We start from the raw sequence: 15,962 nt of genomic DNA on the forward strand, positions 1-15,962 counted from the left end.
GCTCCGAAACATCTCTGAAACTAAACAAAACCATCCAAAATGGTTCAGATGTTTTGGATGTTCCAGAATGTTTCAGAGACAGGCTTGAGCAGAAACAGAAACTCAGAAAAGGGAGGGGGAAGAAAGGTGGGGGAAGGACTGCTCTGATATTGACATCTGTAGCTGGTCAGTGTCTGTGATCTGTCCCTGAGGTCCCTTCCAATCCCAGTGCTCTGGGGGAGGGATGGAGAAACAGCATGTAAGGCTGTGTGTGAAGCCTTTGTCTGCCTTTTGTGAGCTGTCTGTCTGGAAGCAACAGCATGTGAAAGGTACTGGCTGGCTGCAGTGACTGATTTCCTAGTCAGTCTCTTGCTTGTCTCTCTTTTGGAAAGGATTGGATATACACCTTTCCAGTATATTACAGATAGAACATATAGTAAGCAGATAGAAGAAGATATAGGAAAGACATAGAAGATATAGTAAATAAGCAGACAGAAGAAGATATAGTAAACACATAGAAGATATATTACACACACATATATTAAACCAAAATAAAAAGATATATTGCACAGAGAAGATATATTACACATACACACACACATATATGAAGCAGATAGAAGATATATTGCATGGATAAGATATATTATATACACACACACATATATATTAAACACATAGAAGATATATTATACACACACACATTTTCCAGTACAGCAAACATTATGAAGCATGCTGAAAAGGCAGGTGGCAGGTCTTCTGGCAGGGGAAGAGCCATAAGTTGTGCCCCCCCCCCCCAACTTAGATACACCCTCTTCCCTTGCAGAGAATAAGTTTCTGCTGCTAATAGCAGCAAGGAGGTGGGAGCAGTGTCAGCAACTGCCCCACCTCCACTGATACCAGCAATAATAATAACCCTCAGCACCACCAGCATGATAAGCACTAGCATGACAGAGTCCTCCACCCCAGTTTCAGTTCCCAGTGTAAGCCTCCTAGTGCCAGAGGAGGAGCTAGATGTGAAACCAGTGGAGTTCAGTGCCATAGCCAGGGAAATTTTGTGGAAGGAGGGGCAATCTGAGTTTCTGCTCCACACCTCTCAAAGTTCCCCTACAGGCAGGTGTCTTCTGGAGGAGGTTGTGGGGCCAGGTGGCTCAGCTTCCCCTGATGTTGTGCCTCTGCCTGCTGAGGAGGGGGATAAGGCAGGATTCCCACCCTCAACCCAGAAGTGGTGAGGTAGTATAGTGTGGGATCATTTTGAGGTGGCAGATGATCCCAGGTATGCTACCTGCCAGAACTGCCAAAAGCAGATCAGCTGGGCCAAGAAGATAAACACTTCACCACCACGGTGATGCTGCTACATCTCAGGAGGCAGCACTCCCTTGCCCATGTTCCTCCTCAGCCTGGCACAAGTGGGAGCATGCCCAAAGGGAAATCCCCCACTCACTCCAAAGCCCCCCATCCACATGAAGCAGAGGCAGGCCATGCTGGAGCAGTGGGGGAAAGCCACAGACAAAGGGGGGCATGTTGCATGTTGCATGTTGCAATCTCACCCAGAGCATCGGGGAGATGCTTGCTCTGAATGACCAGCCCTTCTGCTTAGAGCAGAGCATCCAGGGTTCAGGCAGCTCATGGCACTTGTGGCCTCATCCTACCAAGTGCCCACATGCACCACCTTTAGCAGGATGGTGGTGCCCTCCCTATATGAGGCATGCAGGGAGTACTTGAGGGAGGAGCTGCCAAGGCAGGTCTGCAAGTAGCCTTGTACTTTACTTTGGACATGTGGAGCAGCCAGGGTGGAGATCATGCCTACCTCTCCCTCACAAGGCATTGGTGCAATCAGTCAGAGCATCAGTGGGCTCTCCTTCAAGCTGAGGTAATGGATGAGTCCCACATGGCAACAGAGATCATGGGGGCCATGAACCGCATGGTGCAGGGGTGACATATTGGGCAGGATGAGCTCAGCCGCAGATTCATGGTCACCAACAACGGGGCCAATATGGTCAAGGCTGCCTGTGATGACAACCTTGTTGGCATCCACTGTGTGCCACACAAGTTCCAGCTCATAGTCAGGGACACCTTGAAGTGGGACAGGGCTCCCAGTGACAGTACTGTCACGACCAGCCAGCTCATTTCAAGATGCAGGAAGGTGGCGGGCTACTTCCACTGGAGCATCAAGGAGGGCAAGATACTGCAGGACAAACAGGCAGAGCTGAGCATCCCACAGCACAAAATCATGTAGGATGTGGAGACTCGATGGAACTCCACATACTTGCTGCTCAAAAGGCTGGTCAAGCAACAGGCCATCCATGAGATGGCCTTGCTCGGGGAGATTGGGATCAGCATCCCTCTTAACAAAATGAAGTGGGATACCATCTCCCAGATTCATAGATTCATAGATGTTAGGGTCGGAAGGGACCTCAATAGATCATCGAGTCCGACCCCCTGCATAGGCAGGAAAGAGTGCTGGGTCTAGATGACCCCAGCTAGATACTTATCTAACCTCCTCTTGAAGACCCCCAGGGTAGGGGAGAGCACCACCTCCCTTGGGAGCCCGTTCCAGACCTTGGCTACTCGAACTGTGAAGAAGTTCTTCCTAATGTCCAGTTTAAATTTGCTCTCTGCTAGTTTGTGGCCATTATTTCTTGTAACCCCCGGGGGCGCCTTGGTGAATAAAACCTCACCAATTCCCTTCTGTGCCCCCGTGATGAACTTATAAGCAGCCACAAGGTCGCCTCTCAACCTTCTCTTGCAGAGGCTGAAAAGGTCCAGTTCCTCTAGTCTCTCCTCGTAGGGCTTGGTCTGCAGGCCCTTAACCATACAAGTGGCTCTTCTCTGGACCCTCTCCAGGTTATTCGCATCCCTCTTGAAGTGCGGCGCCCAGAATTGCATGCAGTACTCCAGCTGCTGTCTGACCAGCGCCCGATAGATGGGAAGTATCACCTCCTTGGATCTATTTGTCATGCATCTGCTGATGCACGATAAAGTGCCATTGGCTTTTCTGATGGCTTTGTCACACTGCCGACTCATGTTCATCTTGGAGTCCACTAGGACTCCAAGATCCCGTTCCACTTCCGTGCCACCCAGCAGGTCATTCCCTAGGCTGTAGGTGTGCTGGACATTTTTCCTCCCTAGGTGCAGCACTTTGCATTTCTCCTTGTTGAACTGCATTCTGTTGTTTTCTGCCCACTTGTTGAGATCTTGGTGATCCTCAAGCCATTCCTTGAGGACACCAAGATCCCGTAGCGATCCAGGTAGCCAGGTAATTTCCCATAGTGAGGGAGCTTTAGAATCGAATGGAGAAGTTACAGGGGGTCAATGTTCCTGACTGGGGCAAGCCACTTTTACCAGAGGTACAGGCACTAGTGAAGTAACTGAAGGAGGGCATCAAAAAGCGGCTGGATCCATTGCAGTGCAATGTGGTCCACATGCTGGCAGCCATGTGCAACTGTGGGGTGAAGGGGAGTGTGTGCACCAGCAAAACCTTTGATCACTGGACGGAAGTGCTGGTGAACAGAGTTAGGGAGGCAAAAGGGCAGAGGTGGGGGGATGTGGAAGGGGGATCCACTTTCCCATGCCAGTGCCCCCAGCACCAGCCAGTCTCCTCCATGACAGCTGCTGCCAATGTGGGCCAAGGGCATGGCTTCAATGGTGGGGTCCAGAGGCAGGTAGTGTGGAGGCTTCGGTAGCTACCTATCTCAGCGAGGATGTGGAGCCACTGGACTGCAACCCCTTGGCCTGCTGGGCAACCCACAGCCAGATGTGACAGGATCTGGCCACAGTTGCCCGGGAACACCTGTCCTGTCTACTGACCAGTGTTCCAAGCGAGAGGGTGTTCAGCATTGCTGAGGATGTTGTGACACCCCACTGCACCTCCTTGGATCCTGGTTTAGTGGAACAGCTAGTGTTCCTCAAGGTGAACCTCCCACTCCTGAGGTTTCCCAAGCTCCACGTGCACACGGAGTGCATGCCTCCCTTCTCACTCCATCCGCACCTATTTCCCTTTTTTTTTTTTTAATCATTTAATGCCCCGCTCTCTGAGCTGGAGGCAGCACTCACTGTATCACCAGCCAGTGGGGGAAGAACATGCCCCTGCTGAGCTCCTGTGCCAGGACAAACTTGGACGTATGGACTGGGACTATGGGGAAGAAGGAGACCCCAGGTCCTGGGCATGACCACTAAAACTGCACCCTGCCAGGGTCAGGAGGCCTGGTGGGACTGTTGGTTGTGTGGCAGCCCCCAAGTAATGCCAGGACCGCAAACCTCCCTGGTGAAAGGCAGGTAGGAAGTGCCTTATAACCTCCAGCCACTACGCACTCAGAGTCACGGCTAGGGAACGCCTACACGTGTAAGAACTTTGAGAGGCCTCTGGCTGGCTGCTTGCAGTGGAGTTGTGAGGCTGCAGATGAGCTTAGCTGCCTGGAATGCCATCTGCGAGGCATGGGCCACAGTGTTGGGGGAGGTATGGAGCTGCGGAACGGATGTCACCCCTAAACATTAGGAGCCTAACTGGTTAGCTTCCCACCTGGGAAATATCTGAATCGGTTTTCCACCAAGGCATGGCAGGAGAAAGAGGGGCAGGTGGTTGGCTAAGAAACAGTTGGGTGGGCCAAAATCTCACCTACACTGGGAAGGCCCCCTGCCCTTCCTGGATGGAATGAATAGTGAAAAAGCCAGAGGCTGTTATGCATGCAAGAAAGCCAGTTACTGAAAATGTAAATTGAGGTGTCAGGGGATGAAGGACAGGCTGAGACCGGGGGGAAGGGGAGCAGGATGTAGCAGTCCTGCTTGCCACCCAGACAGACAGGCAAGGGCTCACAGTTCACTGCATCTCATTTCCATAGTTGACTGTGCTGGTGAGAAAAGAAGACAAACAGGAAACGCATCTGAAGAGCTAAGACTTACATCAAACAACTTCAGAGTCCCACATAATGTATTGTTGCTTCGCTGCACAACCTTGAGTTGTCTGCTCCTGAGCTGAGCACTGAGTCACAGGAGCAATTGCAGCTCTATTTTTTGGTGAGGTGGCCATGCAGTCTCACTCCAGCCCTGCGGCAGTCTTCAGGAGCCTTCTGTTGCAGATCACAGGTTGCAGACATCTCTTTGCAGAACTTCTGAACCACAGCCATTGTATGGGGGCAGGCAAGATCAGGTCCTACCAACTGACTCTGGTGACATGCGCTGGAAATCTCACCGGGCCCATGGCTGGAAATCTGCAGACTGTGAGTGACTCTTCATGGGGTTAGAGCTTGATGCTGACTCAGTGGAAGGCCATCTGCCTTGAGAGCAATTCTGTATCCCCAGGAGCTGGAAATTCTGGATCTCTTCCCTACATACTTTGGCCCTTACCCATGTCACAGCTGATGTTTCAATAGGCAGTTCTTGGAGCCAGGTGCTATACCCTTGTGAAACGCCCAAAGCATTTTGAGTGCTAGAGGTAGACAGAGAAAATACAATGTGGCCGGTCTCCTGGAACTGGACATGGCTGTACTACTCATCCCCTGCCAGACTTCTGGGTGGATCAGGAGACCAACCAGGTGTCCAGCTTCTCTCTCTGCTTGGACAGGTAAAGCACTCGGGTTTGTCCTGTTCAAGGGTCCGGGGGATTCCTTGTGAATACCTGCCAGTGCCTTCTGGAAGGGTGTGTATGGTCCCGGCCCATGGGCATGTCACTGGGATAAACCTGGATTCGTGGCTAGGCTCCTGCAACTGAAGCCAGGCATGGCCATCTGGTTCATCCCCTGGCAGATTTCCAGGTAGACTTGGTGGCCACCCAGGCATCCAGCTTCTCCCTCTGTTCACTTGGGGAAAGCACTCAGGTTTGTCCCATTCAAGGGTCCAGGGGGTTCCTTGGTCACTGACCCCTGGCCCCTGAAAACCTGCCGGAGCACTACTGAAGGATGTGCATGGTCCAGGCCCATGGCTGAGTCCTTGGGATAAACCTGGATTTGTGGCTGCGCTCCTGGAACTAGAGCCGGGGAAGGCCCTCTGGCAATGTGCACATGGGGATCACTAAAAATCTTCAAATGCTGGCTATGGCATACTGGGAGTTCCTTAACAGCTGTATCTTACCTCATGCCACAGAGCAACTACTTTCCCAGTACTGTCTTGGTTTGATCCCATGTGGACAGTGCACCACAGCATCCAGTTCACAGGGCTAATCTGGGATGCAGAGTGGTTTAGGGTACACGCTGCAGACACTGTCTGTACTGAACTGGCCCTGTGTTTGGATCCAGTGCATAGGGCTGGTCTGTGAGTCTGATCCAGCTCCTGGACCGGCCTTGCCACCCTCATCTGATCCACAGGGCTGGTTAAGTTTGATACCCTTGAAATAATACATTTGACCTAACTTTCACATGCTTTTACAGGACAGTCATTCTTGAATTTTTCAGAACTGTGATAACCACAACAGAGTGTCTGAACCCAGTCAGATGGGTTTTCATGTTGCACCATTTCCTTCCTCCTTCCTCCCACCCAATTCTTAACCTTCTTCTGTCTCAGGCCCTTGCCTAGCTCTGGCTGCTTTTTACATGTGTGAGTAGCCCCCTTCCAGTGTAGATCTTAAGGGTTTTGAGCCAGCAACAAGCAAGCGAGTCTTTTCATGGATCTATAGTATCACATAGATAACAGACCCAGAACAGGTTTCGATACATAAAAGTGAATGGGGAAAAAATCCATAGTTTTGTTCTTGTGAGCAGGAAATTAAATCCCAACTCAGAGCAGAAGTGCAGGGTGTTGGCCAAGAAAGAATGCAGTCCTGAATGCTACCCCTGGAGTTTGGAGAATTATTCCCCTGACTCAGGGAGAGATTGTGACTGGAAGGCCTCTCCCTGCCCAGCACTGAAGGGTCCTGAGCGCAGAGAAAGCACCAGGCAGTGAGGACCATGATACTCATCCCCTGATGAGTTTAGGGTAAATAACTCCTAAATTTCGATAATTTGGTGACAAGGGGCGTAAGTGTGATCTCATCTGGCTCCTGTTACAACGAAGGACCTGTGCCCCAGCGACTGCCCTGAGAGTCTAACTCAGCCCCAGGAGAGCAGCACAGGCACTGGATTAGCACACAGCATCCAACCAGCAATTCCAGGCCTGCCCATCAGTAGCAACAGTGAGCACTTCCACTGGGGCAGGGCTCTCCAGGGCTTGATCTGTGGCTTCCTGAGCTCAGTAGAAATCTTTTTACTTACCTCACAGGGAGCAAGATCAGGCCACATGTGTACAGGAGCTGTGAACTAACCTATGCTAGGGGTCAGCAACCCCCAGCATATGTGCCAGAGCATGGCATGCAAGACCATTTTCCTTGGCACATCACAATCAAGCCAAGGACTCTGGGCAGCTGATGCCAAGCACAAAGCGTGGCACTGACTCCATACCAGCGGCATCACATGTCCAGACAAATGGCAGGGAAGAGGCCCAGGGCAGCGCAGGTGGCAGGAAAGCTACAAACAGCTGTACTGGGGTGCAGAGCCCTAGTTCAGCTCCCCTGCCAAGCTAGTAACTAGTCCCTGCTCCCCCTCACTTCTGGGAAACTGACAGAAAAGCAGGACACAGCTGGGAGGAGGGAGGCAGACAGCAGACACCTGCTGCCCTGCCCTGTCCATCATGGGTGTCTGGGTAGGGGCTGGCCCCCTGCCTGGGAGTGCTCTGCCTCAGAGAGCTCTGGAGGCAGTGGGCAACCAGGGACCTGCACCCTATGAGGAGGGAGGCATTGCCACCATGGTGGTGTTGCCCCACTGAGCTGGGAACCCCCTGGGGAAGGTGCCACCAGCTGCCAAGGCTGCCCCCGCAACTGCCAAGGTGCTGCCACAGGCACCACAAATCCCCTCCAGGCCATTTTAAAATGACAGAATGGCAGAGGCAAGCATCTCTTTCTCTCCCCTTCCTTACGCCTATTTGCAGCAGGCAGCTGTGAGGCTGCAAGCAGCTGGACTGGGGCCCGGAGTGGCTCCTTCCTGGTAGCGTCTACATGCATACCTTGGGTAGCAGGGCAGGGAAGGAGCCAGGGCTGCAGTGCCACAGTAAGGATTGTGTCCCTTGCGGCTCCCCCGCTGTCCACCCCGTCACACCAACATCTTCCAAGTCCACGTTGTACTTTTTTTGGCATTTGGCCCAAAACTGCTGCCAACCTCCGGCCTATGCTAACCTTCAAGCTGCAGTTGGCTGACCAATACTGCCTGCGTGTCTCTGCACCCTTCTGCTTTTGCTATTGTTTTCAGTGTCAAGTCCCCTGACTCAGCGTTGGTGATGCTGTGGTACTTCCCTATTTTTCTGTCATCCTGGGGGAGGCACCATAAATTACAGTTTCTTGGAGCAATTAAGTCCTGGGATCTACAAGAGGGAAGATGTTCTTAATTTAGTCTGAAGTAGTGCACAGGATTTGGTATCAAGGGTAGTTGCTGAGCCACTCTGTAACAGTGACAATAATGTAACTGGGTTTGACATTCTTGTAGGAAGGAGAAAACAAAAATGAAAACAAAATCTAACACAGGAACTTTTACCATTCAAAATGAGAACTATGCAAAAGTGAGGAACCTAGTTAAACACAAGGTTAAAAGGGCCATCAAATCAGGGTACGAACAGCATGGAAACTGCTGAAGAACATCATATTGGGGGCAGAACGCAAGTGCCTTCCACAAATCAAGAAACAAGGAAATCAGACCAAAAAGAAGCCAGCATGGTTAAATAGTAGAGTAGTGAAGATTATGAAAGGAAAAAAGGCCTCCTCTAAAAAATGCAAGTCATAGAATCATTGAATCATAGAAAATTAGGGTCGGGAGGGACCTCAGGAGGTCATCTAGTCCAAACCCCTGCTCAAAGCAGGACCTTCCCCAAGTAGATCATCCCAGCCATGGCTTTGTCTAGCTGGATCTTGAAAACCTCCAAGGATGAAGATTCCTCCACCTCTCTGGGTAACCTGTTCCAGTGTTTTATTACCTTCCTAGGGAGAAAATTCTGCCTAATATCTAAACTAAACTGCCCTTGCTGCAACTTGAGACCTTTGCTCCTTGTTCTGTCATCTGCCACCACTAATAACAGTCTAGCTCCATCCTCTTTCAAACCTCCTTTCAGGTAGCTGAAGTCTGCTATTAAATCCCCTCTCAGTCTTCTCTTCTCCAAACTAAATAAGCCAAGTTCCCTCAGCCTTTCCTCATAAGTCATGTGCCCCAGCCCCCTACCATTTTGAATGCCCTCCGCTGAACTCTGTGCAATTAGTCCACATCCTTTCTGTAGTGGGGGGCCCAAAAGTGGACACGGTACTCCAGATGTGGCCTCACAGCGCTGAATAGAGGGGAATAATCATTTCCTTCGATCTGCTGGAAACACTCCTACTAATGCATCCCAGTATGCCATTAGCCTTCCTGGCAACAAGGGCGCACTCTTGGCTCAGATTCAGCAGGGCTGTGCAAAGCGTCAGGTGCTGATTCAATTTGGAGGAGATTCAGCCCAATTCAGTGGCTGAATCTCCAAGTCCAAATTGAATCAAGGGACTAAGAAAAAGATCCAAATCAATTTGAAGCTCACAGAGAGCCTTGATGATTTGGGCAGTCCCCAGTGGCTGCAGCTGGGAGCTGGAGCTGGACTCAGAGCTGGTAAGTGGGGGGTGAGGGAGGGGGGTCTGGGGGAGGGGACTATGCCCTGCCTACTTCCCCAACCCCACCCAACCCTGCCCACTCCCCCAACCCCCCCACCCCATAGCTGCCCTGTCCACTTCAGCTCCCCATGCTTTAAAAAAAAAGCCCCAACCCCATGGGTGCTGCCAGGCCAGGAGGCGATCCTCACTGCCCTCCACTGCCCCATGCTGCATGGGGGGCTCTGCATGAGCCCCACAACCCCCTCCCCCCCCAGCTGTCCCAACCCCCCCCATGGCTGCCCCACCCACCCCAGCTCTGGCCCTTTAAGAAAAAAAACCCTGAAAAAATCACCAGGATGCATCAGCTCCTGCAGCGGCCTCGGGGCTTCGGGGGGCTCATGAAAGAGCCCCCCCAAATGGTGCGGGGCAATAGGGGGTAGGAGGGATCACCCCCCACCAGGCAGGAACTGGTAAGTCGGGGGGTGGGGGGGGGGGGTTTAAAAGGCTGCAGCTGGTGTGGGCAGGGCAGCCATGGAGGGGATGGGATAGCAAGGGGGGGGCATTTGGGGGCTCATGCAGAGCCTCCCATGCAGAGTGGGGCAGTGGGGGCAGCAGGGATCACCCCTGCCCCCCCCCCCCCCCCCCCGGCCTGGCAGCATCTGCTGAGTCGGTGCTGAGTCGGTGCTGAGTCGGGGCATGCGTGATTCGGAGATTCAGAGATTTGGCAGCAGCTAAATCTCTGAATTAGATTCGATCAAATTGATTCGGGACAGTGATTCGAATCACTAAATAAAATCGCTGCCCCCCAAATTGCCCGAATCCGAATTTGAAGCGAATATTAGCCGCTTTGCACAGGCCTAATATTCAGCTTACTGTCGACTGTAACCTCTAGGTCGTTTTCTGCAAAGCTGCTGCTCAGCCAGTCAGTCCCCAGTCTGTCCTGGTGCGTGGGTTTCCTCTGTCCTAAGTGCAGGACTTTGCACTTGTCCTTGTTGAAACTCATGAGATTCCTTTTGGCCCAATCCTCCAGTTTGTTTAGGTCATTCTGAATCCTAGCCCTATCCTCCAGCGTATCTACTACTTCCCCAAGCTTGGTGTTATCTTCAGACTGGCTAAGGGTGCACTCTATGCCATCTTCCAGGTCATTGATGAAGATGTTGAACAAAACTGGCCCCAGGACTAACCCCTGGGACACTCCACTAGATACCGGCTGCCAGCTAGACATCGAGCTATTGATTACTACTCTCTCAGCCTGATGATCCAGCCAGTTTTCTATTTACCTTACAGCCCATTCATCCAGCCCATACCTCCTTAGCTTGCCTGTGAGAATGTTGTGGGAGACCATATCAAAAGCCTTGCTAAAATCAAGTTACACCACATCCGCTGGTCTCCCTGCATCCACAGAGCCATCATAGAAGGCAGTCAGGTTGGTCAGGCATGACTTGCCCCTGGTGAATCCATGCTGACTGTTCCTAATCTCCTTTTTCTCCTCCAAGTGCCTAGAAATGGATTCCTTGAGGATCTGCTCCATAATTTTTCCAGGGACTGAGGTAAGGCTGACTGGTCTGTAGTTTCCTGGATCTTCCTTTTCCCATTTCTTAAATACGGGCACTATGTTTGCCCTTTTCCAATCATCTGGGACTTCTCATGATTGCTGTGAGTTTTTAAAGATGATGGCCAGGGGCTCTGCAATCTCATCAAGCCAACTCCCTCAGCATTTTTGGGTGCATCCCATCTGGCCCCATGGACTTGTATATGGACAGATTTTTGAAATAGTCCCAGGCACAGAAGACGGAGCTGGAGGACAGAGGCAGTGCCATGTCAAGGTCTGTTCCTGCTGCCCGGGATGCCAGTGTATGGGCTGGGGAGCACAGCGTATTTCACACAGCGAGTCAGGTAAGTTGCAGCTTCGTGCTCCGTGGGTGCTAGTGCCATCCCCACACACGCAGGAGCTAGGGCTTGGGGGCAGTAGGCAGCGGGTCGGGGGGAGGGGGCACAGGGTTGAGACTGGTCACCCAAATGGGTCCTGGTGCAAAAAAGGTTGAGCCCCGCTGCTCTCTGCACCCCCTGCTTCCCTCGGCCCCTTCCCAGATGCTCCCGGTCTCTGGCTCTGGCCCAGCTCAGCGGCGAGCCCCGGCGGGAATGGCTCGATCGGGCCGCGGCGGCTCTCCGGATGGAAGCCAGCTGGCCCGGCCCCTGTTCCCCCGAGGCGGACCGGACCGCCGGCCCCGCCCGCCTGTGTCAGGGCTGGCAGGGGCCGGCGCAGGCGATGTCGCAGCCCGAGCAGGTCGGGAGCCGAGCGGAGCCGGGGGGCGCGGAGCAGGGAGCGCCACTGGTGCAGCTCGGGGAGCAGGAGGCGGCTCGTCGCCCCGCGGCCGAGCCAGGCGGCACCACTGCAGGTACCGGGCTGGGCTGGGGGCTGCGGGCGGGCCGGCCGCATCGCTCCCCGCTGCCTCGGGCCTTCCTCGTCCCGCTGCCGCTCCGCTTTCCCTCCCGCGGGGCCCGGCTGCCTCCGGCGCCAGCGAGGCGACTCCCCGCTCCGAGCGCGGGCCCTGGTGCCTCCAGCCTTGCCACGTCTTAAAATATGAAATGATCCAACTGGAACCCCCAAATGGTTGCAGTTTCTGCAAATTGTCCTCCACTCAGAGGATGCAAACGTCTCCTCTTTACTTTCTATTGCTCTCTGTAATTAGGCCACACGTGAGTGAGAGAGAACTGGGTCACCCAACTTGAAGTGTTTCTTTATGTTGCACCAGCCGGCATGAGAAAGCGCTGACATCAAACCCAAAAGGCAGTTGAGGCTGCTTCAGTGTCTCAGGTGTTGCATATTGTTTTTGGATCAGATCAAGTGGGAGCATCCGAATCCCAGGACCTCCAGGCTGGGGCCTGCATGTAGGAGGCCGCCAAGGGATTTGGGAGTGTCCGAAGCCCCAGGGTGAGAGCCTGAGACGGAGGATGCTCGCCGGTTGTTAGCACTGTATGTGGTTTTTGGAACAATTGAGTTCTGCTCCATCAATAGGATTTGGAACTGATTTGGCTGGCTTGACCTAGAACATGCAATATAAAAAAATATGCTACATCAATTAACTGCCTCAAAAGTTACCATCTATTTTGAATACTTCTAGTATTATCTATTTTACATCATGCAAGGGTTGAAATCATCATACAAATATGATAATTATCATACGCCTGACAGTGCTAGCTGTGGAGTCTGCCCAGCAAAAACCATGCCCAGGCAAAGCACCTTCCATGGTGCTTGGAGCAGAAAAAAAATAGAGGAAAATGTTCAGCTTTTGTGACAAGAGTCAGATCCTCCCTGGCAAAAAGCGCTGCTCAGTGTGCCTGAGGCCCAGGCAGACAGAGGGGCTCTAAGTCGAGAGAGCATCTTTATAGACAGGGGCGGTAGCCCCAGCAGGAGAAGTCCTGGGCAAGGAGTTCTGGGAGTGGGGAGCACAGACAGCCCTGGGTCCTCTTATAATACCCTGCCCCCTCCATCCTCTTACCCATCAGCTGTCTCTTAGTTTTCTCTTCCTGCCTTCTCTGTCCCAGCTCATCCTGTCTCCCCTCCTTTTCTCCCCCTCAGGGACTTGCATCTTTTACCCTGAAAGTTCAAATCTGTGATTACGATTTCCCCATAGCAGCCTGTAATAGATAACTGCTTACTCCTTACTTCTTCTACCACCAGTCGCTTTCTGTTGACAGGTAACTGCTACCCTCCCCTCATCCCCAGGCTTGTGTCTGTCCTTCCTTCCATGAGCACCTGGGGTTTGGAACAGTTCAGAAATGCCAACCATCGCTGAGCCAAAATGTCTGGATAGTTAACACCTTGAGACTTGTAGTGACACATCTCCTTTCCAGGTCTCTACTCAGATATCTGGTCATGGAAGCGCACTGCAATTCTTCTTGCTTGTATTAGTATTGGAGCAGTCATCCTGAGTATTTGCTTTGGTAAGTGTTTGAATGATCTTCAAAGAAAATATTGCTTAGTGCTTGAGACTGACTGGTTTCCAGATTATCAGATGCATCTAGGCACAAACACACAATAAACTTTTGCAAATTTCCCCTTATTTCAAGGTGGCCCTTGGGATATGTTCCTTATAACAGAGGTTGAGGATTGGAGAGGTGAAACCCATGACAACAGAAATATAAGGGCAACATTTACTCCTAGCTTACTTATGACTTTGGAAAGGAAAGTTAGTATTTGTGCCTGTTTTGAAATTCAAGGCAAGAGTCTATCAGTTTGTGCAGGGAAGGTTCTTCTTTGCAATCACTAAGATTCTAGCCTTAACTTTTCAAAAAAATTAAGTGTCTTGTGCTTTAGTGGCCACAGAAACAGATGGGGACACCAAAAAAGTGTTGCAATGGCATTGAAATTGCCAGGAGCTTGGCAGCTGCTAAATTCATGATCCTTTTAGAAGATCAGAACTGTTTTCCATGTCTGCACAGCACCTAGCATCATCTAGGTAATGTACCAGTGAGACAATGCAGATCTGAGCCCAGTGTTCTGCATTGTTCTAGGGCTGTGCAATTCCACTGAACTGTTCTCTTCAATGGGGAAACATTCACGGCTGCGCTAGGCAGCTCCGGGACACATGGAGTGGGGAGAAATGTGACAAGTGTTGCGGTATTTTTTGGCAGGAGTTAAATCATCAGGCAAGAACTCTTCTGTCTCACCTGCTGTGAATCCCTGCCCTGCTGACTGGCTGTGTTACCAAAATGAATGTTACTACCTGTCGGAGCAAGAAAACAACTGGAACTCCAGTCAGAGAGATTGTTCCTCCAGGAAAGCCTCCCTCTTTGTGCCTAAAAACCAACAGGAACTGGTAAGAGAATAAAATAATCCCACTGGTTTCATTCTCTCCTGCCTCTGGGGACGTGTGGAACATCACCTCTCTCCATCCTTCCTTTCAATTAAATTCCTTTACAACCAGGACAAGTCCCAGTGCAGAGAAATACAGGCACTTGATTTCACTTAGTGTGACAGTTGTCAGCCTCACCGTGAGTCACCGTGTGAGAAGAAGCCCTATGGATTACTTGAGTTAATGTTTCCATTTATTATGTCTGAAGGGCAGCGCCTGAGACCACTGTCTAGGGAAGTGGGGAAAAATAAAATTTCAGTTTATCAGGCTAATCATGCCTACCAGACAGACATTCCTTGGAGCTGGCAGGACACACCCAGCTGCATGGATACTTCTATTAACGCTGACTTGGGAGTGAGGAAACCATTTTTGTTTTCTCTAGAGCAGTGTTTCTCAACCTGTATGTCATGATCCAGTAGTGGGTCACAAGAATATATGACCAGGTCACAAACAAACTTTAAAAATGGATGACCTCCTTTACAGAAGAAAAATATGGGAAACGGTGAACTTTCCCTAGCAGGCTGGCAGATTTCCAGCCTGTGAGGGGATGCTTGGGGCCCCCACGTGCCACATACCTGTCCCCTGCCCCACACTCTGTGGGCAACAAGTCAGGAGTGAGGGGCATGGGGTTGGGACTGGCCGTTGATGTTTACAAATGGGTCCTGGTACAAAAAAGATTGAGGATCACTGCTGGAGAGATTCGCCATGTCTCAAATGTTCTGTTCCAGTGCAGGGATGTTAGAAGAAAACCCACCCTGCTCTGGGCCATAAGGAAGACTTCTCTCTCCTCCCTGGTATAATTGCATCAGTGGGCAAGGTACAGAAGATCCCCATGGCCAGTCAGGAGAGAATTTTTCTAGCTGCAGGCAGTGCTGTACCAGCCTCATCACAAACTGTCAATGGGGGACGACCTTATCAGTGACCTAACGATCAAAGGGAACCTGGGTGACAGTGACCACGGGCTGATCACCTTCACCATCCACCGTAAAGATGGCAAGTCAGGAAAGCTGGCTTTGACAAGCTTAGGAAGGTTGGTGGTGAGACCCTAAGGGACCACGACCCAAAGGGGAGGGTAGTTTAGGAAGAGTGGTCGCTCCTCAAGGGAGCGATCCTGGATGCACAAGCAAAGTCTATTCCATCTCGGAGGAAAGGCAGCAAAAGAGCACAGTGGCCCCCTTGGCTCAAAAAGGAACTAGTGGACCTCCTGAGTCTGAAAAGAAAGGCCTACAAAGGATGGAGGATGGGATCCACCTCCAAGGAGGAATATTCTGCACTGGTCTGAACCTGCAGAGAGTGAACCAGAAAAGCCAAGGCTGCGACTGAACTCCAACTGGCTACAAGTATCAAGGACAATAATAAGTCTTTTTTTAGATACGTGAGGAGCCAGAGGGAAAGCAAGGGCAACATTGGACCCTTGCTAAACCAGACGAGACAGTTGACAACCAACGTCCAGGAAAAAGCCAACTTGCTAAATGGGTATTTTGCTTCGGTCTTTCACCAGTCCCATGGGATGCCCCTGCCCATTATGGGATAGGAAGGCCTGGGTGAAGGAGATTCCT

At 51.5% G+C, this 15,962-nt stretch overlaps 1 protein-coding gene across 7 annotated transcripts in view; it reads left to right on the plus strand.

The window, feature by feature from the left end:
* Positions 1-11,668: 11,668 nt before the first annotated feature.
* LOC106737887 (C-type lectin domain family 2 member L) overlaps positions 11,669-15,962 on the plus strand; it is a 97,367-nt gene continuing 93,073 nt past the window's right edge. For 5 of the 7 annotated variants that reach the window (XR_009461915.1, XR_009461914.1, XR_002090601.2 and 2 more), the window contains exons 1-3: positions 11,687-11,943; positions 13,403-13,492; positions 14,183-14,367. Coding sequence is in view for 3 of the 7 variants with exons in the window: in XM_019488529.2 (XP_019344074.1) it covers positions 11,718-11,943; positions 13,403-13,492; positions 14,183-14,367 (501 nt within the window). In the remaining 4 variants the exon portion in view is untranslated. Of the gene's footprint in view, positions 11,944-13,402; positions 13,493-14,182; positions 14,368-15,962 lie in introns of all 7 variants that reach the window. The other 2 variants (XM_019488532.2, XM_019488530.2) reach the window with 2 other exon arrangements.

Source organism: Alligator mississippiensis, chromosome 4, assembly GCF_030867095.1.
Source record: "Alligator mississippiensis isolate rAllMis1 chromosome 4, rAllMis1, whole genome shotgun sequence".
Lineage (NCBI taxonomy): Eukaryota > Metazoa > Chordata > Crocodylia > Alligatoridae > Alligator > Alligator mississippiensis.